Source organism: Bos indicus x Bos taurus, chromosome 20, assembly GCF_003369695.1.
Source record: "Bos indicus x Bos taurus breed Angus x Brahman F1 hybrid chromosome 20, Bos_hybrid_MaternalHap_v2.0, whole genome shotgun sequence".
Taxonomy (NCBI): domain Eukaryota; kingdom Metazoa; phylum Chordata; class Mammalia; order Artiodactyla; family Bovidae; genus Bos; species Bos indicus x Bos taurus.
This window is the reverse complement of record NC_040095.1, coordinates 473,837-497,755: the sequence shown is the minus strand read 5'-3', so window position 1 is coordinate 497,755 and position 23,919 is coordinate 473,837. Positions and strand designations below refer to the sequence as shown.

Below are 23,919 nucleotides of genomic sequence, written 5' to 3'. Positions count from 1 at the left end.
AGCCCTTCAGCTCTCTCCACATCAGGCACAGATGTAGCCCGAGCCAACTGCTTTGGGCTGCCATGCAGTATTAACTGGCATAACACAGAGTACTCGAAAACCCCAAGATATGGCTGGCTGATTAGCATGTGCAGGATGGGGCATTGAAATTGACATCAGAAAGCCAAGTCTATGATGAACTGTCGTGACTAGAACTCACCCGCGGGCTACTTGTAATGACCGAGGTTGGTAGGGAGTGTGGACACTGGAAACCCCTGATACAGAACCTTGGGAAGAACCTTTAGAAGCCCTGGCTATCCTTAGGTTGCCCTCCAGTCAGTGGAAATGAAATTCCACTTAACCAATTGGGGTTCCCCTCAGATGTGGAATCTGCAGATCCCTCTCAGGAATCTTAGTCCAGAATGAGAAATCGACCTGAAATTATAGCTACTAGAGGGAGAAAGCCCAAGAGTCCTGAAAACAAATGGAAAGCCTTTTCAGAAGCCCTGAAGCAGTTAGAAGAGCAAATACACCGGGTGGAATTGAACTTGGGAAGGCGATAAAAGGCGCTCCGGAGAGATTGCTCTGGTTTGCAGGAGTCTGTATGCATAATACCTTATTTAAATAGGACGATGGAGAGAAGATGCTTTCTTCAGAAAGCCCCCTTCTCTTTGTGACCTGCTTACCCTGGCTAGTGCACACGGTGGTGTTTTAGGCTCACCAGTGTGACAGGAAAAGTGAAAGTCACTCAGGTGTGTCTGACTCTTTGCGACCCCATGGACTATACAGTCCTTGGAATTCTCCAGGCCAGAATACTGAAGTGGGTAGCCTTGCCCTTCTCCAGTGGATCTTCCCAACCCAGGAATCAAACTACGGTCTCCTGTGTTGCAGGTGGATTCTTTACCAGCTGAGCTACCAGGGAAGCCCAGCGTGACATTCTGAAGGGGGTCCATTAAAGAGATTTAGAGTGGAAATGAAGGAGGGAGAGAAAAGATTGTGGCAAATCTTGGCCACAATTCACTATAGACTAGGGCATGGCCATGAGGAAGCTGTTGCAAGCCATCTGTAACTCAAGTTAGCTAAAGTACCGACATTTGCACCCAGTCACCCTTTTGGAATTTGGACCTGAATCAGGATTGTCAGTGTGGTAACGCCACCCTATATGCTGAGGCTTTCCCTGGTGGAGATGAAAGGGTGGAATTACTATTAAGAAATGGGAATTGCTCAGAACCCTGAAGGCCACCATTGGATGTGGCTGGCACGAGAAGATGACTGTCATTCGTGGCTTAGCAATAGGAGGGTTGAGGCTGCTGTGGCAGTTCGCAGTGCAGAGGGCAGTTCTTCCCTGGGATCCCGAGGATGGTCATGCTGGGCAAAGGAGCATGGAGGCTCGGCACCCCGTTCTGCCAGAGGCAGCCTCCCCACTTCCTGCGGTGACAGCCTCTCCCCCCTCTCCCCCGCTCCCAGGCGCCTCCACTCCAACCACCTGTACTGTGACTGCCACCTGGCCTGGCTCTCGGACTGGCTGCGACAGCGGCGGACCGTCGGCCCGTTCACTCTCTGCATGGCTCCTGTGCACCTGCGGGGCTTCAACGTGGCAGACGTGCAGAAGAAGGAGTACGTGTGCCCAGGTGAGATGGCGTGGCTCCCCTCCCCTCCTGTCCTGCCGCTCGCCCACCTGTGAGCCCATCTCAGCCATGAACACATGCCCAGAGCTTGGTGTGGAGCGCTCTAGTGTGCCTCCAGGCGTGCCAGGAAAGAAGCTCTTACTGAAGGAACTCATGGGTCCCTTTCTGTTAAGCCTCAGAGTCCATCAATCCTGAGAAGCTAACATTCGTTAGGTCCTTTAACATTGGCCAAACGCATTCCTAAGCCCAGGCTAATGGAGGCTATTTCCAAATCTGCTTGCTTGGAAATCTTAGCTCTGTCCCTTAGTGGTGTGTGACTTTGGTAAGTTGCTGCATGTCTGCCAAATGGAAATAATCGTCGTCTATAACTCAAGGGACGGGTGGGAGGATCCAATGAAATAATCATATGAAGCAGTTAGCATGATACACAGCACTTGGTGAGAGCTAATGAGTGGAGCTTAATTATTAGACTTTAGTGGGCCCACAGAATGTGCCGAACAAACACGAGAGTTTGATCTGTGGGTAATTGAAGTGTAATAGCACAGAAAACAGAGCGTAACTGAAGGCAGCCTAGGTCCCCAGGGTGCGAGGTGACTGAGTGACCTGAGAAATGCTTCTCAGAGGAGGTTACCTTTGCCTTGGGTCCTAAACGTTATTTGCTCATTTGTTTTTACTTTCATTGACATTCTCCAATCCCATCAAGTCTTCCCTTTTCCAGTGACAAGGATGTAGAGCTAATCTCTTGATTGCCTCAAAAACAGAGAGTATTCAGTTGGAGAGATCCCCAAAGAGGCATTCCTGAAATTCAGGAGCTCAGTCCTGCAGTTGGGTCCAGTGGCTTCTAAAGGCTGATCTTGGAGTGCTGATGTGTAGAAAAAGGAACTTTTTTTTAATTTTTTTCAACACCAAAAACTTTTCGTATTGGGATCTAGCCAATTAGCAATGTTGTGATAGCTTCGGGTGAACAGTGAAGGGACTCAGCCATACATGTGCATGTTTCCATTCTCCCCTAGTCCCCTGCTTCCATCCAGGCTGCCGCGTAACACTGAGCAGAAATAAGGAAAAAGGAGCTTTCTCAGTACAGAAGCCGACTACACGTTAGGGACCGCAAGTGGCCAGGAGTACAGGCTGGTCCTCTCCGGCTCTTAGGCTGCATTTGCCATATGTAGGAGTTTCCCTTGAATTTAACTTCACACTCTGCTGCTTTCCCCTGTCATGTTACAGCTTCATCAAATTCCTTATTATCCAAAAACATTTTAACATGTCTCTGAGCAGTACCTCAACAATTTCCTATAGACACCCACTTAGAAATCACTTTCCATCAAACACATAATAAAACCGTTTATCACACAGGCACCAAACTCAAATATAGTGACTGTAATTACAGTAATTATTAGGCAAAGGGTACAATATCAGCGTAAGTGCCAGTGAAAGAAATAATTATAGAGTGCAGGAGTCATCTAAGAGCTAGTGAGAAAAACTAATTAGGGAAAATGGTAAAGCGCATCATTATAGGTGGGTGCCAAGTTTAAAGCTATGCACCAACACGAATACACTTCGTCACAAAAGCACCTTCCCATCAGAGCAGTGCCGAGACGTTGCTTACCCAGCAGCAGTCAGGACCCAAAACCCAGGGCGGGAAGGCTGATCCTCCTGGATCCCGAGTGCTGCTGCCCCAAGTCTCCCTCCTCTGAAAAGGCTGGATATCAGTTCAGTGCAGTTGCTCAGTCGTGTGCAACTCTTTGTGACCCATGGACACCAAGCTTCCCTGTCCACCAACTCCTGGAGTTGGCTCAAACTCATGTCTATTGAGTCGGTGATGCCATCCAACCCTCTCATCCTCTGTCATCCCCTTCTCCTCCTGCCTTCAGTCTTTCCCAGCATCAGGATTTTTTCCAAGCAGTCAGTTCTTCGCATCAGGTGGCTAAAGTATTGGAGCTTCAGCTTCAGCATCGGTCCTTCCAATGAATATTCAGGACTGATTTCCTTTAGGATGGACTCACAGGTGGGTTAATAGTTATATAGGTGACTGTTACCTTTATCACATCCCCTGCTTATAGCGATCTTGTTTATTGCTGTGATGGTCCCTATAGCTTCTTAATACAAAGCCAAGTGTCTTTTAAGGACATGAGAATTTAATCCACAGACTCCAGACATGAATAGGCTATTGTACTCTACCCTCTCGCTCATAGTATAAATTTAGGGAAGTGACAGATTGGAGCCCCTATGCATGGGGGATTTTTTAGATGTTTTTCCCAGGTTCTGAAGGATTAAAAACAGGATGCTGTGCTGGGTTACTTTCTGAAAAGTCAATCAGATACAATGGCCAGGGGAACTGGTGAGTTGAACATCATGATGAATGAAGCATCTCATTAGTGGGGTTCAGGAGGAGCAGCCCCTCCAAAAAGCATTATATCTTTACTAATGATTCAAGGTAGTTGGTGAGACTGTTAAAAAAAAGGGGGGGGTGCTGGGGGAAGCAGTGTGGAGCAAGGCTTAGCCTGTGGACATGCAGGAGGTCAAAGAGATGGGCTGTTCTTATGTACCTGCCAGCATAACTCGAGCCCTGTGAAGTGAAGCCCACCTCTGAGGGGGCAAGCCCGCCCCACGGCAGAGCGCAGCACGGCATCTGAAGGAGGCGGTCTGGGACAGACCTGATGGCGGTTGTTTAAAGCTGCAAAACCACCAGGGTTTCTGCCTCTTCCAAGCTGTTCCTCCCATAACCCGCAAGAGACGGACTTCCGTCAAGAAATAAGGGGCGTGAACACTTCTTTAAAAAAATGAAGTCGTCTGCTGAGGAGAGAGAAGGCTTAGGGCAGCAATTAGGCCGTCCCCCTGAATGTTCATCAGCAGAGGTCCCTCCCCAGGCAGCCTAAGAGAAACCTCCCTGCGCCCCTATGCGGCATCAAACAGTTCACCTGACACAGGACCCCAGAGACAGAAACGAGCTTTATCTCTCTCAGCCTGCGAGGGCCCTGAGCTCCCTCTGAATTAAATCTGGCTGTCTGGAGCCCAGCCTCTTCTCCCCAGAAGCCCTGGCTACAGGCTTCTTATGATGCCAGTTAACCCAGAAATTTGCTAGCAGCACACTTGGGTAAAATTCATCTCCTCTGTCAACGGTCCCCTTCAATCAAAGGCGTTTAGTTTACTCCCCTGGGGAGACAACTGGGACTTTTTCACAAGGGTGGGAGACTATTTTATTTATTATTAATGATTTTCTATGATATACAGTGGGACTGCTTGGTCTCCTTTCGCTCTTGCTGAAAGGATTTGTCTGTTAATTTCCCTTGTTTTAAGAGAAAGCTTAGGGCCATAGGACTGGAAGAGTTCCTGAATGGACTTTATGAGTTCATACGATAGATCGGAGAAAAGGTTCTGCTTTGGCCATGTTTAGGCTCATGTGAGTTGCAAGTTGCTGAATTTTGTTTCCCATCCTTAGGTAAAGGGCTTATTTTGGAGTTTAAACTCTAGGTTTTCTCTTCCTTGTGTCAGTTTCCTGGTGCCTTAATATGGTCAAGGGTATTAGCTAAATATTTGACCTCTTGAGTTAATTATCTCTTTCCTCTGAACATCTTTTTAAAACTTTTTATTTTAAACTGGAGTTTGACCAGTTAACAACGTGACAGCTTCAGGCGCACAGCCGAGCAGATCCGCCGTACATTCACGTGCGTCCATTCTCCCCCAAAGTCCCCTCCCATCCAGGCTTCGCTTAACGTTGGGCAGAGTTCCCTGTGCTGTACAGTAGCTCCTTGTTGGTTACCCGTTTTAAATATAGTACTGTGTATATGTGGATCCAAAACTCCCTAGTTAACCCTTCCCACTATCCTCTGAGCATCTTTGAACCTGTTAATGTGTCTTTGAATGTGAGATATCTCTTCATGAAGATCGATCCTGTCTCTAGTAATAAAGGGCCATGTCTTACTTTTTCCAGGTGCCCCATCACCTAGAGCACTGCTGGTTCCTAACAGCCTCTCAACAAACTCTTCCTCAGTTATTATTAAAATGAAATAGGTGTGTCTCCTTGGAAACGAGAAACTTTCTCCTTCTACTTCCTTTTTTTTAAAATTTGAGACTAGTTACTAAGTATAAAGATAATTAAGGTAAGCCATGACTAGCCGCCCATCTCCTTAGGAGGTTTTAATTAAAACACCATAATTGGACATTGCAGGAATGAGATTATTAGGTTTATTTAGTCATTCCCCAAATGATCATGCCTCTGGTATTTAAATCACGTTCATTTATATTCTCATCATAATTGCTTGAGTCCCATTGTCATTCAGTCTGTTGTTGGCTTTTGAAAGGCCAGAGGGCAACAGGGATGCTTAATTTGAATACTGGAATTAATTTATTTCTACACGCTCACCAGGCCATTGGATTTTCCAACTATATTCATTCTACTGGGTGAAGTTCTTTTTAAAGACAGACAGAAAGAAATCCGGCTCTAACACAAGCATGTCAAGCAGTCTCCAGTGTGGCTGACGCAGTCTGAGTCTTGCCCCTGAGCCTTCTCTTCCTGCCGCCCAAGGTTTCAGGACTTCGAAGTTTTCTGTTTCAGGGCAATAGAAAAGCATGGTGGGTGTCTTCTTGGCAGAGGAGATGGTAGAAGAGCCCTTCTATTATGGGAATAAACATAATGGATCTATGTCAGGGTATTTTTTTGTTTTTAGTTTAATTTTTTTAATCTCCTGGCCATACTGTGCAGCATGTGGGATCTCAGTTCCCTGACCAGGGATAGAACCCAAGTCCCCTGCATTGGCAGCGTGGAGTCTTAACCGCTGGACCACCACTGAAGTCCCTACATCAGGGGTTTTATGAGGGTCAAGTGAGATGACACATCCAAAGCACTTAAGGCAGCGCATAGGTAGTACCCCGCCAACGTTAGCTACTCTTGGGAGAATGGCACAACTGTGTCCCTGGGCACGCATGCTCCTCTCTCAAGACTTCTGTTTTTACCCCATCTCCATGGCCCTCTCTGGATCTGAAGTTCAGTGACTTCAGCCCCACTCATCTGGGCTTTTAGGATGATGATCACCTTCATTTGTCAACAAGGAGAAGAACAAAAATGCGGTGAGCGCTGAGCAGGAGTCAACGCTGATCACTGCCCTGGTCACGTCTCCATTTTTCCTCTCCTGTAGAACTGGAGGGCAGCTTGTAGTCAGTAGAGGGAGGAGAATTTGTGCAGTGTCCATGCGGGTATACCCACAGGCTCTCACCCTGTGAGAGTTCTAGCTGGGAATGCATTCTTGCCCTCTCCCTCGCTGAGGGCTCCCAGGGCTGGGAAGCAGCTCCCTTGATGACCAGTAAGATCAGGAAGGGCCAACGTGTCTGTTCCCCCCCGAGCTCTGCCCTGCCTTCCCTCCAGACACTGGACCACAGGCCGGTAGTCTTAGGAGATCTCTGAAGGCTGGACATCTCAGCTCCCTCGTTGAAGTACCTCTGAGGTAGCTTTGACTCCTTATTGCAATTCTCGAGCTTTGGTAGTGATTGAGGAAAGGTGAGATGGTACCCCAGAGCAGAGGCAGGCACCTGGGCCGCATGCCCGTCTCCCTGCTCTGATGAGCACATCCTTCCACCCCAGGGCAGTAGCGTGTTCACGCTGGGCCTGAAAGAGGTCCAAGAGCAGAGGAGCCCGGGCACTCACTTTCAAACGAGGAAAGGAAGAGCAAGTCCCTGTGCACTGCTAAGTTTATGAGAGGATGCCTTAGAGAGTAGGTGACAGAAGGTCTACCCGCTAGTCCATCGCTATGCTCTGATTTAAGGCCTTTCCTGTGCCAGGGAGGGAAGGGGGTGGTACCCATCAGCAGGCTCGCTCGAGGACCGTGAGGACTCATGGGTCCCCAGAGAACACATCATGCAATGGGGACACATGTGCATGGAGCAGGCGCATACCTAGAGAGACCCTCCCATTGAAGATCTGTACACACTCCTATCCCAGTGTTAAAACTCTGTTCCCATTCCTTTCTGCTTCCTAGCCTGTAGTCATAGATTTTGCTGGGTAGAGAGGTAGGTGCTTCCGCGCTTAGTCCCCCTTGGAAATTGACTGTCCCCTGCACCACTCTCTTTGGCCTCCGTGTGTGTGGACAGGAAAGGCTGGGAGGGGTGGCTTTGCAGACAGAGCTTGGCGCGGGGCCTGGACGTCCCTGCTGATCCGCGCGGGGCTCTCGGCTCAGATGGGGCTGCAGGAGACCGGACCAGTGGCCTTCACTGTGGTTAAGATGACCTGCGCTTCAGCCTGAGAGTCCTGTTTCCCCAGAGCCGCTCGTCTCCCCACGCTGGGACTGATCCTATGGACAAGAGCCCAGGGCACTCGGAACTCAGGGAGCCTGCCCCTAGGGTCCTTCCAGAGCTTGGTGACATTCAGGCCCCACCTCTCTAAGGCTTCTGAGCCAATTTCATTCATGGATTCATCCTCTCCCTCGCCTAAGGTGTGTTTATTGACTTGTATTGGGCCCTATTCTAGGCACTGAAGATGTAATCGTGAAGAAGGTGGAAAGGTTGCTGCCCTTGTAGAATTTAACATCCATCTGTCCAGAGACACAAGGCCTAAGGGAGAGACTCCTGCCAGCACAGGATTCAGAGACCCAAAGGGAAATGGGCTTGGTCCCCTCCAGCATTGACTCAGGGGAAGTGTTTGCAGGGAAAGTGAACTCATCTTTCAAGCCTGGCTTAGACCGTGTTTTGTTACAAGAGGGGAGCACCCTCACCACGTGTGAATACCTGGCTGGGGAGCTGCCAGCCCAGGATGCTGACAGAGGCTATAATTACCAGTGTTTCCCTCTGTGTAATTAAAGGTGTTGTTACTGACCTGGTTAAGGAATCTTTTCAAAGGCTTTTTTGCCTTGACAACATCCCTTACAATGCAGCACACCCTTTCTTCCGAATCAGAGCCACCCCATGAAACACCCAACTTGTTTACAGAGGGACTCAAGGCTGCAGTCTGGATCTGCTTTAAACAGAATTCATTTCAGCCTAAAAGTCAGAAGGGGTCCCTTTGAAGAAACTCCATTTCAGAACCTCCTTTTGCCCATAGGAGTACCAGAACATAATGTCTTTCTTCCATTCTTTTCTGACACACCCCCTCTACATCACAGTTTGACAGATCAAAAGAGGCACGGCCGCCAGAGACCCTGTGCCTCAGTGGATGGAAAGGCAAGCGCTCAGGCTCAGGGCGCTCCATGCAGCCCCTGACACTTGCCCTCTAGGAAGGGGCAGGGCGTGGCACGTCTCCCTAGCTGGCCAGGCGCCCGAGCCCCTTGATGTGGAGGGCCAGGCACGGCGGTTTTCTCTGCTGGGCACCACTGCACTTCAGAAGCCCTGACATCTGAAGCCTTCCTGCTCTGTGCCTCCCTGGGAGGATGTGGGTGAGGGGACGAGAGCCCTGCCCACAATAGATCTTCTTTGCCAGCTGCAAAGAGAGGGAGCAGAGGAGGGGAGGCGGTCAGGTTTCTAGTCCTCCTGCTTCCATTTGTCTGAAGAGCAGTGGTTGACCTTTAGACTCAGAAGGGTGTCAGTGGTACAGTCGGAGCTTCTTGTTCACTGAGATGGCAGCAGAAAAGTTCAGCGTGGGTACTGTGACTCCCCCAACATCCTGCAGACAATTTGTGGCCGAGCCAGACCCATTGTTAATAACAATAACAAATGACACGGCTGAGCTCTGTGTTCCACAAACTCTTCTAAATACCTCACATGCATTAATTTCACCTTCACAACAAAGCCATGCTATGAAGTAAGGTTTGTTGTTTTCCCCATTTTAAAGATGGGGAAAACTGAGACAGGAGGACTTAAGGATAATAGTAGAGAATCAGGGTTCAAATTGAGCCCATGCGACTTCAGAGCCCACACTTTTGGCCACGATAATCTCATTCCTGACCTGAGTTTCTTACAGGCCAGCCCTCTGGGTTTGTCATTTTCTCAGAAGTGTAAAGACTTTACCAGTTTGGAACAAAGCCAGCACCACCTCGCTCTCTAAGGGAATGCTTCACTTGGGGATTTTAATGTACATTGTCATCTCACTGGCATTGTCCATGGTCTCTGTTAGATCCACTAGTGTGATACTGGAGAGTTTGAAGTCCTTGTACCCTACACAAGAATATTTTCTTGAATGTTCCATCTAAGAGGATGTTTTGAAATTGTGTGTGTGTGTGTGTGTGTGTGTGTGTGTGTGAAAGTGAAGCCAAGGGAAGTAAGAAGCTTTGGTCACTGAGTTAGCACTTTCTAGCAAAGCAAATGTTCCTAAGTGAGCCACAGGCATCGATTTGAGTCTTGAAGAAGGACCGCCCCCAGGTACAGGGACTGTTGAATGCAGTGGGGGGCCTTCCACTGGAAGGCTCACTCAATGTCTGAACAAGGACTGGCCCCGGGCCCAGTCAGTCCTCCGATTCAACATCTGTGGCTAGACTTGCTCTGGCTTCCCAGCCTCAGCTTCTGCAGTGAACAGGGGCCAAACCAAAATCATCTTTCTCTACAGACATTTTCCATGTTTCACCTTTTATCTTTGGCCAAGAGCCCCCGACCAGATAGTCCATGTCTGAACAGTGAGGATATTTGCAGAGTTGGTCTGAATCTGCTCTCAGCCAATGGCCCTTTGCTCTGAGAGGGGGACCTGAAAAGACACTGAAATTGTCCCTGTTGGCTGGATCCCTGGGTGGTAAGGTCCTGAGGAGGCCATTGGGTTGAATGGCCTTTTGGACCATCCTGTCCACGTTTGAAAAACTAACCACAGGTTTGAGAGTCTTACTTCACTTTGCAGAAACAGTCATAATACGAAAACTTATACACCATCTTTTAAATTGGAATTTACTTCTGTTAGTGATTTGATGTGACCACCAGAGAAACTGATTAAGATTCTTATGACTCTCTGAATCTTGAGTTAGTTTGCCAGTGTGTATGTTTATTTTCACTTGGCTTTCTTTCTTTCTTTCTTTCTTTTTTTTAATTTTTTGGCTACACCTCACTGGATGTGGGATCTTGGTTCCCTGGTCTTGCGTTGGAAGCACAGAGTCTTAACCACTGGACCACCAGGGAAGCACCTTCCATACCATTTTCTTTTCTTTTTTTACCACTTTGCATTACATTCACATGGGTTCTCACCTCAAGCAAAATTAAGGCCCCAAAATGTGGAGTAACTTGTTCACCTTTATCTCTCATGAGATAAGTTTTATTTGCATGATCTCTGGACAGAAACGCTATTTGAACAGGCCTTGAATGTTGCTGTTGATGACATTCGGCCATTAGTGCCCCAAATGGGGAAATTCTGTCACCTTTTCTCCTCCCACTTGGGTTTGAGAAAGGAATGAAAGTGTATCTAAACTCAGTAGCCAAGCCCCAGATAAAAGATCAAAACCTCGGGGTGCCATTCAGACTCTGGGCCCCTGAAAAAGCAGTCCCCGGGTATGTGCTGTGCATTCCAGTGGTGTATTTCCATGTGCAGTTGACTCTGAGAGCAACTCTGTGACTGAAGAGCTGGCACGATCAGATGACAGAACAGGTGGAAGAATCCAGAAATAGGTCAAGGTCAGGCTATCTCCTCCTGGCTGAATATTTAGCCAGTAGCACCTGTGACTCCCAGATGAGGGGTGATGTCAGCTGGCGATCATTTTTCAGGTAGGTGATGAGGTAGCGCTGCCTTCTTGGGAAGCTGGTTAAGGATCACAGAAGCCCAGGGAGCTCCTCACACTGACATGAGTTGACCACTGTGTTCTGACCCCACAGGCCCCCACTCAGAGCCTCCAGCCTGCAATGCCAACTCCATCTCCTGCCCTTCAGCCTGCACTTGCAGTAATAACATCGTGGACTGTCGAGGGAAGGGCCTGACAGAGATTCCCGCCAACTTGCCAGAGGGCATCGTTGAAATGTAAGTGCCTGCCTGCTACCATCTGTCCCTAGTGAGTTCACCTTGTGGTCTCGGCCAATCCCCGCAGACTGGCAGCATGTTGGGCTGTTAGAGCTGACTGTTGAAAATGCTCAGCCATCTCTTTGCCCTCCTCCCACACTTTCCCAGGTATTACAGCTCAGGGGTCAAAAGCATAGACTCTCAAGCACAGTCAGCACATGACAACCCGTAGACAAAATATGTCCACCACCTATTTTTGTAAATAAAGTTTTATTGGAACACAGCCACACCCATTCATTTACATATTATGTATGGCTGTTCTTGTTGGGCATTATTGAGTAGCAATGACAAAGGAACTTAAGCCCCACGAAGCCTAATGTATCTTCCATCTGGTCCTTTATAGTAAAGGTTCACCATTCCCTACCCTAAAGTCTCTCTGTGATTATATCCTAATTCTACCATGCACTGGCTGTATAATTGTGGGCAAAATAATTGCTCTTTTTCATCTCCAGTTTTCTTATAGTAATGTGATAATTATAGTATTACTCAACAGGTCATGAAAAGTGAATGAAATACCACATGGAAAGCACTTAATACAGCCCTTGACACAAGGGCAAGTCTTCCATAAAATGGTGGTGGTACAAAGTTTATGAATAATGCACTAATTTTATAGCTACTGTTATAGAGCAAGAGACTGAGCTTTTCATCATTCTGAATCAGATTATTGTCATCCAGATTAGGCCTTTAGGTAACAAGACAAGTTTGTGTGTGTCTGTGTGTGCACTGATGTCCAAAATTCCAAGAAAATTCATTTGTCCATGTAGCTCAATCTTGTCGACTCTTCTCTCATATGTTAAAAAATGGCCAGTGTCTCATTCTGGATTAGAAGGTCAATGAACACTGACCTCAAGATCACTCCTTACATGACAATAACTGATAACATATTCACCTTTACTTTTAGATGGCTTTATTAAACATCGGTTAGATGGAACCCCTCTCACTGAAAACATCATTAGAAAAAATCCCTCCAAATAAAAGATATGGTACACATTTCCCTCACCTCTCTGCTACATCTCGGCTCCCCCTACTCCCCCTCCTTCCCGCTCCTTCTCCTTTTCCCCTCTTCTGCCACCTGTTTCTCCTCTTACGTACACCCTTCTATTGCCAATGCACTCCAGTGGGTGACCAAGTTGACCCTTTCATTCATTCACGGATTCATTCAACAAACATCTTTTGTGAGCCCACTGTGGTCCAATGGTAATTCTGCGATTAGGGAGCAGCAATGAACAAAACAGACCAAGTTTCTGCCCTTATGGTGCTTGCATTGCCGTGGAGAGAAGAGAGCAACGACCAGTAAACAAACCAAAGTAAGTCAGATAATATGGTAGAAGATGGGAGGTTCTGTGGAGAAAAGCAAAGAAGTAAGCGAGAAAAAGCAAGTGGCTATCTGGAGGAGAGTGTTGCCCATAGAGAGGACAGTGTGTGCAAAGGCCTTGAGGTAGGGCTGTACCAGGTATACCAGAAGGCCAGTGTGGCTGGAGTGGAGTAAGCACAAGGGAGAGTGTTAGTGGTTGAGGTCGGAGGGGTCATGAGGGGCCAGATCATGGTGCATTTTAGGGACTTTGGTTTCACCCACTGAGACAAGAAGAAACATCTAGCTTACAACACGGGGGCCTTAGTTTCTTCTTGCTTCATCTGCTTTGCTAACTTTTCTCTGATTCCCTTTGAAACACTCTCACCCAGCCCCAGTGGATCTGTGCCTCCACACCCTTCCTGAGGGCAGGAACGCGTTAGCCAAGGGTGGTTTTGGCCTGGCATCTGTACCTCCTGTGCCTTCCCCCACCTTGACTCAGTCTTCTTTCAGCAAGAACAACAGTGACTTCCCTTTGTGCTTCACTGGGATGTGCCTTCACTCCTCGTGGTCCATTGCCCAGCCTTGGAGAACCCTTCCTTCCACGGGCCTCACGTAGACCTCACCACCTGTCCCTCTCGGCCCCTCCCAGCCTCTCTGCCTCTCCTGATCCATTCCCCTGCCCTCTTCTATCCTTTTCTGCACCCGTGATCTTTCCACTTCCCTTGTCAGCCAGGTCTCCTTCTCCACCTGGTTCACCCTGTGCTCCTCGTTACAGGAGCCTGCCCCTCGTCTTCCATCCAGGCCAGAGTAGGACTCTGATCCTCCAAAGGTGGATGTCAAGACAGAATTCCTGCCAATTCATGCCTCAGTTCAGATTCGCATTGAACATTCTTGTCTCTGCACTGCCTCACTTCTTTCCCCTTCCATCTGTCGGGTTTTATCTTTTCTCTTTGGCAGCCACAGAGCTTCCCTTGGCCAGGTCTCAAACCATAGCATGATGGAAAAGGCCAGTCTAATAACTACGCTGCAACCATTGACCCCCACAACAGCCCTGGTTCAGGAGCTCAGGCCTGCTCACCCTCCTTTCCTGCTCCATGTGCCTACACTTCCAGCTCGGGCTCGACAGGCTCACAGATCAGGCATATGAAGGAGAGAAATCACAGACATCCACATTGGAGGGGAAGCCCATGGAGGCCAGACCATACCTAGGCCATTGGGCTCACACCTGAACATTGAATTTTAAAAGGAACATGGACAGGCTAGACTAGTTATTTCTGAAAGCCTGTCTGATTATTACTGAGTTTTTCCTTAAATGAGGTAAATTAAAAATAACAAGAACAATGTGATATTTTTCCATTGAGCAAAAAGATTCCATTTGAAGAAGCATCTTTTATTTTAACATTCTAGACTTCCTTATTCCATTACCATTATTGTCAAAAATATTCTTCATTTTATAAAATGATGGGCACTCAAGAAAGAATATCTGTGTGTAATAGAAATGTGTTTAATTATATGTGTGATTATTATATAATTATAAATATATGTCTGTATATAAATAGTATGTATAATAAACACAGAAATTGCCTTAATTGAGTAAATAAGAGGTCTAAATCAGCACAGTTCAGTTCAGTTCAGTCACTAAGTCGTGTCCAACTCTTCACGACCCCATGGACTGCAGCACGCCAGGCTTTCCTGTCCTTCACCATCTCCCAGAGCTTGTTCAAACTCATGTCCATTGACGGTGATGCCATCCAACCATCTCATCCTCTGTCATCTCCTTCTCCTCCTGCCTTCAATCTTTCCCAGCATCAGGATCTTTTATAATGAGTCAGTTCTTCACATCACATGGCCAAAGTGTTGGGGCTTCAGCTTCAGCATCAGTCCTTCCAATGAATATTCAGAGTTGATATCATTTAGGATTGACTTGTTTGATCTCCTTGCTGTCCAAGAGACTCTCAACAGTCTTCTCCAACACCATAGTTCAAAAGCATCAGTTCTTTGGCACTCACTTTTTTCATGGTCCAACTCTCAGATCCATACATGACTACTGGTAAAACCATAGCTTTAACTAGATGGACCTTTATTGGCAAAGTATTGGCTTTACTTTTTAATATGCTGTCTAGGTTGGTCATAGCTTTTCTTCCAAGGAGCAAGTGTCTTTTAATTTCATGGCTGCAGTCACCATCTGCAGTGATTTTGGAGCCCAAGAAAATAAAGTCTGTCAGTGTTTCCATTGTTTCCCCATCTATTTGCTATGAAGTGATGGAACCAGATGCCATGATCTTCGTTTTTTGAATGTTGAGTTTTAAGCCAGCTTCTTCACTCTCCTCTTTCACTTTCATTAAGAGGCTCTTTAGTTCCTCTTTGCTTTCTGCCATTAGAGTGGTGTCATCTGCATATCTGAGGTTATTGATATTTCTCCCAGCAATCTTGATTCCAGCTTGGGCTTCATCCAACCCAGCATTTCTCATGATGTACTCTGCATATAACTTAAATAAGCAGGGTGACAGTATACAGCCTTGACGTACTCCCAATTTGGAACCAGTCTGTTGTTCCATGACCAGTTCTAACTGCTGCTTCTTGACCTCCTTACAGGTTTCTCAAGGTTGTCTAGTTTTCTATCTCTTTAATAATTTTCCGCAGTTTGTTGTGATCCACACAGACAAAGGCTTTAGCTTAGTTAATAAAGGAGAAATAGATGTTTTTCTGGAACTCTCTTGCTTTTTCTATGAACCAACGAATGTTGGCAATTTGATCTCTGGTTCCTCTGCCTTTTCTAAATCCACCTTGAACATCTGTAAGTTCTCAGTTCACGTACTGTTGAAGCCTAGGTTGGAGAATTTTGAGCATTACTTTGCTAGCATGAGAGATGAGTGCAATTGTGCGATAATTTGAACATTCTTTGGCATTGCCTTTCTTTGGGATTGGAATGAAAACTGACCTTTTCCAGTCCTGTGGCCACTGCTGAGTTTTCCAAATTTGCTGGCATATTGAGTGCAGCACTTTCACAGCATCATCTGTTAGGATTTCAAATAGCTCAACTGGAATTCCATCACCTCCACTAGCTTTGTTCGTAATGATGCTTCCTAAGGCCCACTTGACTTTGCCCTGCAGGATATCTGGTTCTAGGTTAGTGATCACACCATTGTGGTTATCTGGGTCATTAAGATCTTTTTTGGATAGCTCTTCTGTGTTCTGGCCACCTCTTCTTAATATATTCTGCTTCTATTAGGTCCATACCATTTCTGTCCTTTGTAAGCCCATCTTTGCATGAAATGTTCCTTTGGTATCTCTAATTTTCTTGAAGAGATCTCTAGTCCTTCCAATTCTATTGTTTTCCTCTGTTTCTTTGCATCGATCACTTAGGAAGGTTTTCTTATCTCTCCTTGCTATTCTTTGGAACTTTGCATTCAGATGGATGTATTTTTCCTTTTCTCCTTTGCCTTTAGCTTCTCTTCTTAACTGTTTGTAAGGCCTCCTCAGACAACCATTTTGTTTTTTTGCATTTTTTCTCCTTGGGGATGGTTTTGATTACCACCTCCTATACAATGTTATGAACCTCCATCCATAATTCTTTTGGCACTCTATCAGATCTAATCCCTTGAATCTATCTTTACTCCCACTATATAATCATAAAGGATATGATTTAGGTCATAGCTGAATGGCCTAGTGGTTCTCCTCACTTTCTTCAATTTAATTCTGAATTTGGCAATAAGGAGTTTATGATCTGAGCCACAGTCAGCTCCCGGTCTTGTTTTTGCTGACTGTATAGAGCTTCTCCATCTTCGGCTGGCTGAAAAGGATATAAACAGCCTGATTTCTGTATTGACCATCTGGTGATGTCCATGTGTAGAATCGTCTCATGTGTGGTTGGAAGATCATGTTTGCTATGACTGGTGTGTTCTTTTGGCAAAACTCTGTTAGTCTTTGCCTTGCTTGATTTTGTACTCTAAGGCCAAACTTGTCTGGTACTCCATGTATTTCTTGACTTCCTACTTTGCATTCCAGTCCCCTATGATGAAAAGGACATCTTATTTTGGTGTTAGTTCTAGAAGGTCTTGTAGGTCATCATAGAATCGTTCAACTTCAGCTTCTTCAGCATTAGTGGTTGGGGCATAGGCTTGGATTACTGTGATATGGAATGGTTTGCCTTGGAAACGAACAGAGATCATTTTGACATTTTTGAGATTGCACCCAAGTACTGCATATTGGGTTGTTGACTGTGAGGGCTACTCCATTTCTTCTAAGGGATTCTTGCCCACAGTAGTAGATGTAATGGTCATCTGGATCAAATTCACCCATGAAATCTAGAAACCTGGAAATGGCCAGCTTAGCTAGAGTACCTCTAAAAATAAGCAGCCAGAAACAACAAGCATGTTCTTAAGACTGTAGACTGTGGATTCAGACAGACCCACATTTTAGCTCTTCCCTGCCTTTTAACCATTGACAAATAACATTTCTGCATCTTGGTTTACTCAACTGAAAATGTAGAGGCTAGTGGTATCTTCTTAATGGTTCATGTGAAAGTTAGATGAATATATGCCATCAAATGCTTAGCACTGGGTCTGGCACATAAGATATACCGTGTTAGCAGTGACTGGCATGATTTTGCTATAACTGCAGCTACTACTTCCACCACCTTTATCTTAGCCATGGTAAGAGAGGTTGGGAACCACATCACAGGAGCTGGAATTACCTGCATTAGATTCCTCCCTAAAGCTCGTTCAGTTCTTTGAAGATTATGGTAGAAAGAATAGGTTAAAAAACTAGGCTAGCCACTTGCATTATGAATTGAGGCTGGCAGTAGCTCATTTTCATGCAAATATATGCAGACATGGAAATAAGGCTGCCCCTGCTAACCCAGCACCCATGACCCACCAGACAGATTGCCTGGGACTTCTCTTGTATGCTTTACTCTTTCTCCTCATGATAAAATGAAGCTGAAACATCAAAGCAGTTGAGGCAAGGCTCTCCGACTGGATACTGAGAGAACTTTGCAGAGGAAACCTGTTTGTTCCTTGAGGCAACAAAGCCTGTTGCTGGAGATCTGTGTGTTGACCTGTCTTTAGAGCAGTTAAAATTCATATTCTTAATCAATGAGAGACCAGAAGATGGGAGAGGTCGAAAGATGGGAAAGAAGGAGCAGAGAGTGGACATCATACCATGCACCCCAAGATGCACAGGAAGTGTCTGATTTATCATCCAAAGGCATCTGAATATAACTTCTCTTCTTACCATCAAGAATTTTACCTCAGAACTTCCCTGGTGGTTCAGTGGCTAAGACTCTGTGCTCCCAGAGTAGGCAACCTGGGTTCAATCCCTGGTCAGGGAACTAGATCCCACATGCTGCAACTGAGACCTTGGCGTAGCCAAATAAGAAAAAAAATTCCATCTTACGTCCTTGGCCACTTGTATAACCCAGATATCTCCTTCTCCTTAGGGATAATTTGCACTACATCCAGTTCTCTGTTCCCTATCTGCCCAGTCTTGAGCTGGTCATGATGCTCTTAAACCTTGGGAAGGATCTGCACTCCCCAGCATTTGGGGGACGGAAGGGCTGTCTCTCATGCGGAGCAAACTGGCAGACTCTTTCCGGTTGTTTTTCAAAGCCAGAGCAGTTCACAGTGTGCGCTGGTCTCCCCACATAGCAGAGCCAATTCCTCTAAAAATAGCTTTCTTTCAGAGAACCCACAGCAAGACAGTTCACTGCAGATTTTCCTCGAAACTGAGCTGCTCCCTGTCGTTTCTCTGAACCCGCTCCAGCCTCCAGCAGGGATGATTCTGGGAAGAGCGAGAGGCCCACACAGTCTTCCGTTCTGTGGTCCTTATTCCACCCTCCTAGGTCCTCAAGGATTGAGAGGGACTCTCAGTACCTAGAGCTCCTTCTTCATCTCTGTCCCATCTCCTTCCATTTTTACTCTTTTACCCCACTTAGTGTCATTCCTGTCTCATGCCCTCAGCTCTAACAAATAAATTCAGCTTCTCAAGAAAGATTATTGTCGTTTAGTTGCTAAGTCATGTCCAGTTCTTTGCAACCCCATGGACTGTAGCCTGCCAGGTTCCTCTGTCCATGGGATTTTCCAGGCAAGAATGCTAGAGTGGTTGCCATTTCCTTCTCTGGGAGATCTTTCCAACCCATGGATCAAACCCATGTCTCCTGCATTTGCAGGCAGATTGTTTTACCACCAAGCCCAGAGAAAGGTTGTGGATGGACTCAGATGCCAACTCATAAATCAGGGCACCTAGGGAGAAAGGTAGCCCCACTCTGCACCTGGCCTCACCTCAGCCCTATTGTCTATCCACAGTGGAGAGATAAACAGTGGTTTATCTGCTTAACAAAGCAAGTGTGTGTCTACAACACTGGTCACCAGGGAGATTTTTAGAGAAATTTTTTAAAAAGCAGCCAGCAGAACAAAAGGGTTAGAGGACTCTGGGCATCACCAACATCTTGGATTCTTCAACGTTCTGAGGACACTGGGTTTCTGGGGGACTGCCATGTGGAAGGAGGGGGATGGGGTGGGTGGGGACAGACGGAATAAAGGGGAAGCCAATCAGGCAGCAGAATAATTAAGAACAGAGCCTTGAGATAAATAGCCCCGGGGTGTTTTTTATTTTATTTATTTACTTATTTATTTATATTTGGATGCGCTGGGTCTTTGTTGCTTTGCAAGGACTTTCCCTAGTTGCAGCAAGCAGGTGCTAGCTCTCTAGTTGTGGTGTACAGGCTTTTCATTGTGGCGGCTTCTCTTGTTGCGGAGCATGGCCTTTAAGGAATGTGGGCTTCAGTAGCTGCAGCACATGGGCTTAGTAGTTGTGGCTTAGAGGGCTCTAGAGTGAGGGATCAATATTTTCAGCACACAGGCTTAGTTGCTGCTTGGCATGTGGAATCGTCCCAGACTGGGGATCGAACCTGGATCCCCTGCATTGGCAGGCAGATTCTCAACCACTGGACCATGAGGGAAGTCCAGTCCTGGGGTTTGAATCTTGCTTCTGGCTCTTTGGGTACCTGTCTTAACAGCTCAGGGCTTCTCAGGTGGCTCAGTGGTAAAGAATCCACCTGCCAAAGCAAGAAGATGCAGGAGATGCGGGTTTAATTCCTGGGTTGGGAAGATCCCTGGAGGAGAAAATGGCAATCAGTATTCTTGCCTGGGAAATCCTGTGGACAGAGGAGCCTGAAGGGCTACAGTCCATGGGGTCACAGAAAGTCAGACACAACTGTGCGACTTAGCGCACATGCACGCTTAACAGCTCATGGTTCTCTCAGTTCCCATCTTTGCAAAGTGGGGCTCATCATCCCCACTAGAGATTCTCCATGAGGGTTAAATAGCATACTTGTGTGGGAAATTAGCACAATGTTTGAAAACTACTAAATGGAATCCGAAAGGGAAAAGCTGATTCTCGTGTCACATATGTGACATGATAGAAGGCTTTAGTTTCAGGTTCTCATTTTTTTTCAGCATTGATGACAAAGGTTTCTCTGTTAGAGGCGTCTGAGAATATGCATCATAATAAGGGCAAACCTGACCCTGTGTCGGCACCTCTGGTTTCTGTAGGGAATGCCAGGAACTCTGCACAGTTGGTTAGGAATGACTCATGCCACATATGCCCACGTGCTTCATCTTTGTTGTTATTTTTTAATATCTGTTTAATTTATTTGTTAATTTGGCTTCGCTGGACCTTAACTGTGACATGCAGGGTCTTTCATTGTGGCGCACGGGCTCACTGGTTGGGGCGTGCAGGCTTGGTTGCTCTGTGGCCTGTGGGATCTTAGTTCCCCACCTGGGGGTAAAACCCGCATCCCCCGGCGTTACAAGGCAGATTCTTGACCACTGGACCACCAGGGGAGTCCCATGCTGTTTCTACTTTCGTAATACAACTTGCTTTGTAGCACTGTTGAGGGAACACAACGAGCCAGTGTGCAGAGGATGGCATGTGACATACAGCAGGCCCTCAGTAGATGGTAGCTGTCCATCATCGCAGCCAATGCTCTAACCCAGCTCCAAAACCTCTTTATCAGGTGACTTGCTGCCATGGCCCTGCTCTGGCTGTGTCCCTGCCAATCCCTCTGGCATCACGTTGACTTCTGTGTTGCGAGAAATGTATTGTGCTCAGCTGAGTGTTTGCAAATGACAGATCATTAAGGAAGCACCGAGGAACTAGGGCAAATCAATACAGCGCACAAATGGCTGAAATCCCCATCAGATGTTCCCATTGTTTCTGGTGCCGGAAGATGCTCAGATGTTTGATTTGTATGTTTGTTTTTATGCTAGTTCTATTAAATCAGTTTGCAGCCTGAAGAATGTTTGCCAAAGAAAGACACACGTGCCAGTTAAGAGAGACTGAAGACAGCCGCTGGCTTCAGACATCCCAAATGTGACAGTTTTTGCTGATGTTCATGCTTCTCTTTGTCCGTCACACTGAATTTTTGTCACGGGAGCATGGACCTTTGCATGCTTGTTCCAAGCTGTGTAAAACCCACCAGAGGGCACCTACCGTGTAGAGCCTGTGGCCCCACACACACCCCCCAGAATTCCCCCCTTGACCAAGGGGCTGTTTTCCTGAGGATGAACAGGCAGTACTAAAGGAATGGCGATGCCTCGGCTGCAAATGGTATTCAGCAAACTGGTGACTGAGAGTGCAGGCTTTCCAATTGGATGAACGTGAGTCTGAGTCCCAGCTGTAGCTTTTCCTGGCTTTGTGAACTTGAACTAGTGACTTAAACTCTCTGAGCCTCAATGTTCTCATGTTTAAAGTATGAACAGTGATAAGGAATAGGACCTGCCTCCAGGAGGTGTAAATATTTAGACCAACCTGTGCACAGCTCTTAGCCCGATGCCTGACTTAACAAGTACAGGCTGATACATATTAGCTCTTACTGTTGTTATCATTCTCACCCTGGCTTTAACTTTACATCTGAAGTACACTGACCAACTCTGGAGCCCCCTGAGGCAAGGCTAACCCACATCATGTCCTGGCCTTGGCACTCTATAAGGCGTTGGATGTCCAGCTGGTACCCACAGCAGCGTAAGAGGCAGAGAGACTGCAGAGATAAAGACCCTCCCCAGAGCGTGCAAGGGTAAAGAGTACAGGATACACAGCAACGTCCCAGCCAGGGTTAACAGACTAAGATCAGAATTCTTTGTTCTTTGTTCAACGTCACACCTTTGCACTCTGCATACATTTTATAAACACACACACACACGCATATATATATATACATACACACACACACACACACACACACTTTTCCCAACCCAAGGATCCAGCCCATTTGAGCCACTAGGGAAATCCCCAATACACACACACACACACACACACACACACACACACACACACACATCTATATTCCACCTTCCCTCAACTTCTACAGCCTTTTTGACAAAATACCTACTTCAGAGGGTACATGATGTCTCTGGATGACAACTGGGATCCTCACCCCTTAAACTTTTCTGGGACTTTGGGAAAGCTACCTTGGTCCCTGGGCCTCAGTTCCTCCATGTTTTCAGATAAGGCAGAGCCTCCACTGGGTAGAAAAAGAAAGATGCCATCTCTGCCTCTTAAGGCTCTGTCGCTCTGGATAGGCTATTGGGTCCCTGTAGGTTTTATTTTCCTCATCCACAAAATAGGACCAACACAGCTTGCCTCCACAGTGTAAGGACTCAAAGAGAGAAACAGACATAAATCAACTCGATTCCATAAAGGACAGCTCTTCTTGTTATATTAGCAATAAAATCTTAGCTCTGGCACCCCTCACTAAGGTGGACGTTATTTCTTACGCTCTGCGCAGGCAGCCGGCTGACCTGACTTGCATGTGCTCCTGGCCTCAGCCGGGAGCGGTGGGTCCTCTTGCAGGAGTGGAAGGGGTTGCCATCGTTACAGTGAGTGGTTCTCTCCAGAGGCATCCTCCAGCCCCCAGCCCCCTGCCAAAGTGGCAGGTGAATCCCAGGATTCCTGGAGAGCATTTGCCACCCGACTGGCCACCCCAGTGGTCCACAGAGTTGCTGCCTTGGCTGAGAAATTCCTAAACTCTGCTCAGCTGGAAGATGAGAATGTCCTTGGACCCTCTCAGTCAAGGCGGCCTGCCCAGATCTGCCGCCTCTGTGGGTGGCTGTATCCTGTAGCTCGCAGCCTCTGCAACCTCGTGGCATGCTTTTTGGCTCACTGTAAGCCAACCAGGCCCCTGTCCAGCCATCCTGTGCCCACAAGCCCAGCAGAGCACACCCCCGCCCGTTCCAGCCCCACAAAGGCTCTCTTAATAGACTGTGGCAGTCTCATTTGTAGACTTGATTCATCCGGCAGCCAGGAATGATCTGTCCTGATGCTCTTCTCTCCTCTCACCCTCCCTTCCTCATTCTCCGCCCCCACCCCTCACCCCCTTCCTTCCGCCTGGAGAGTGATTTGTCTGTGTTATGGGTAGGCCTGACAAACCATTCCACATTAGCAGCTAAGATGTTGTTTGAAATGGGAAAATTGCTGGCAAACTGCTCCATTAGTGGTTCCAGTAACAAATACTCTCTTTCCCCCAATGAAGATGAGATTGCAGGGGCACAAATTAATATGACTGTCTCCCCTTTTCTGCAGTGGGGATTACTCTTCAAGATGAATGGGTTCATCCCAGCCAGAAATGTGCTTCCTCTAGATGTAGCCTCCAAGGGAGCCAGCTCCTCCTGTCTCTTCCTTCTGCTTCCCCCAGCCTTCCCCTCCACACACACACATATCTTTTTGTGTGTCTTCCCAGCGAAGGGTTGGGGGCTCATCCATGCCAAATGAGGAGGTGATGAAAAGATCCGCACCTCGGAGAGACGGGAGATGGATGAGGAGGAGATGCTGAGTCCTCAGCCTGGGCCAGGCCCTCATTCATCACCTCTAATAGAGGGCCCTGCCTCCCGCTCATGCCCGTTTCCCACCACACCTGTTCTTGGTGATGGGAAGTCATTTGAGAGATGAAAGAATAAAGGACGGAGAAGCATGCTCACTCCCTATGCTCCTTCTCTTCCAAGGAACCTGTGGACCCTGAGCCTGCAGCTTCTCTTGTTCTTTCTAGAGTAATAGAGGAGGAAGCATTTCAGCAAAGTCTGTAAGACAGTAAAGCCACAGACTGCAGCAGCAGCCGCCCCAGGGGAATG

At 47.0% G+C, this 23,919-nt stretch overlaps 1 protein-coding gene across 2 annotated transcripts in view; it reads left to right on the top strand.

Moving 5' to 3' along the window:
* Positions 1 to 23,919, top strand: part of SLIT3 (slit guidance ligand 3) — a 718,206-nt gene that overhangs the window by 548,478 nt on the left and 145,809 nt on the right. For both annotated transcript variants that reach the window (XM_027520392.1, XM_027520393.1), the window contains exons 8-9: positions 1,447 to 1,610; positions 11,319 to 11,460. In XM_027520392.1, the coding sequence (XP_027376193.1) occupies positions 1,447 to 1,610; positions 11,319 to 11,460 (306 nt within the window). The remainder of the gene's footprint in view (positions 1 to 1,446; positions 1,611 to 11,318; positions 11,461 to 23,919) is intronic.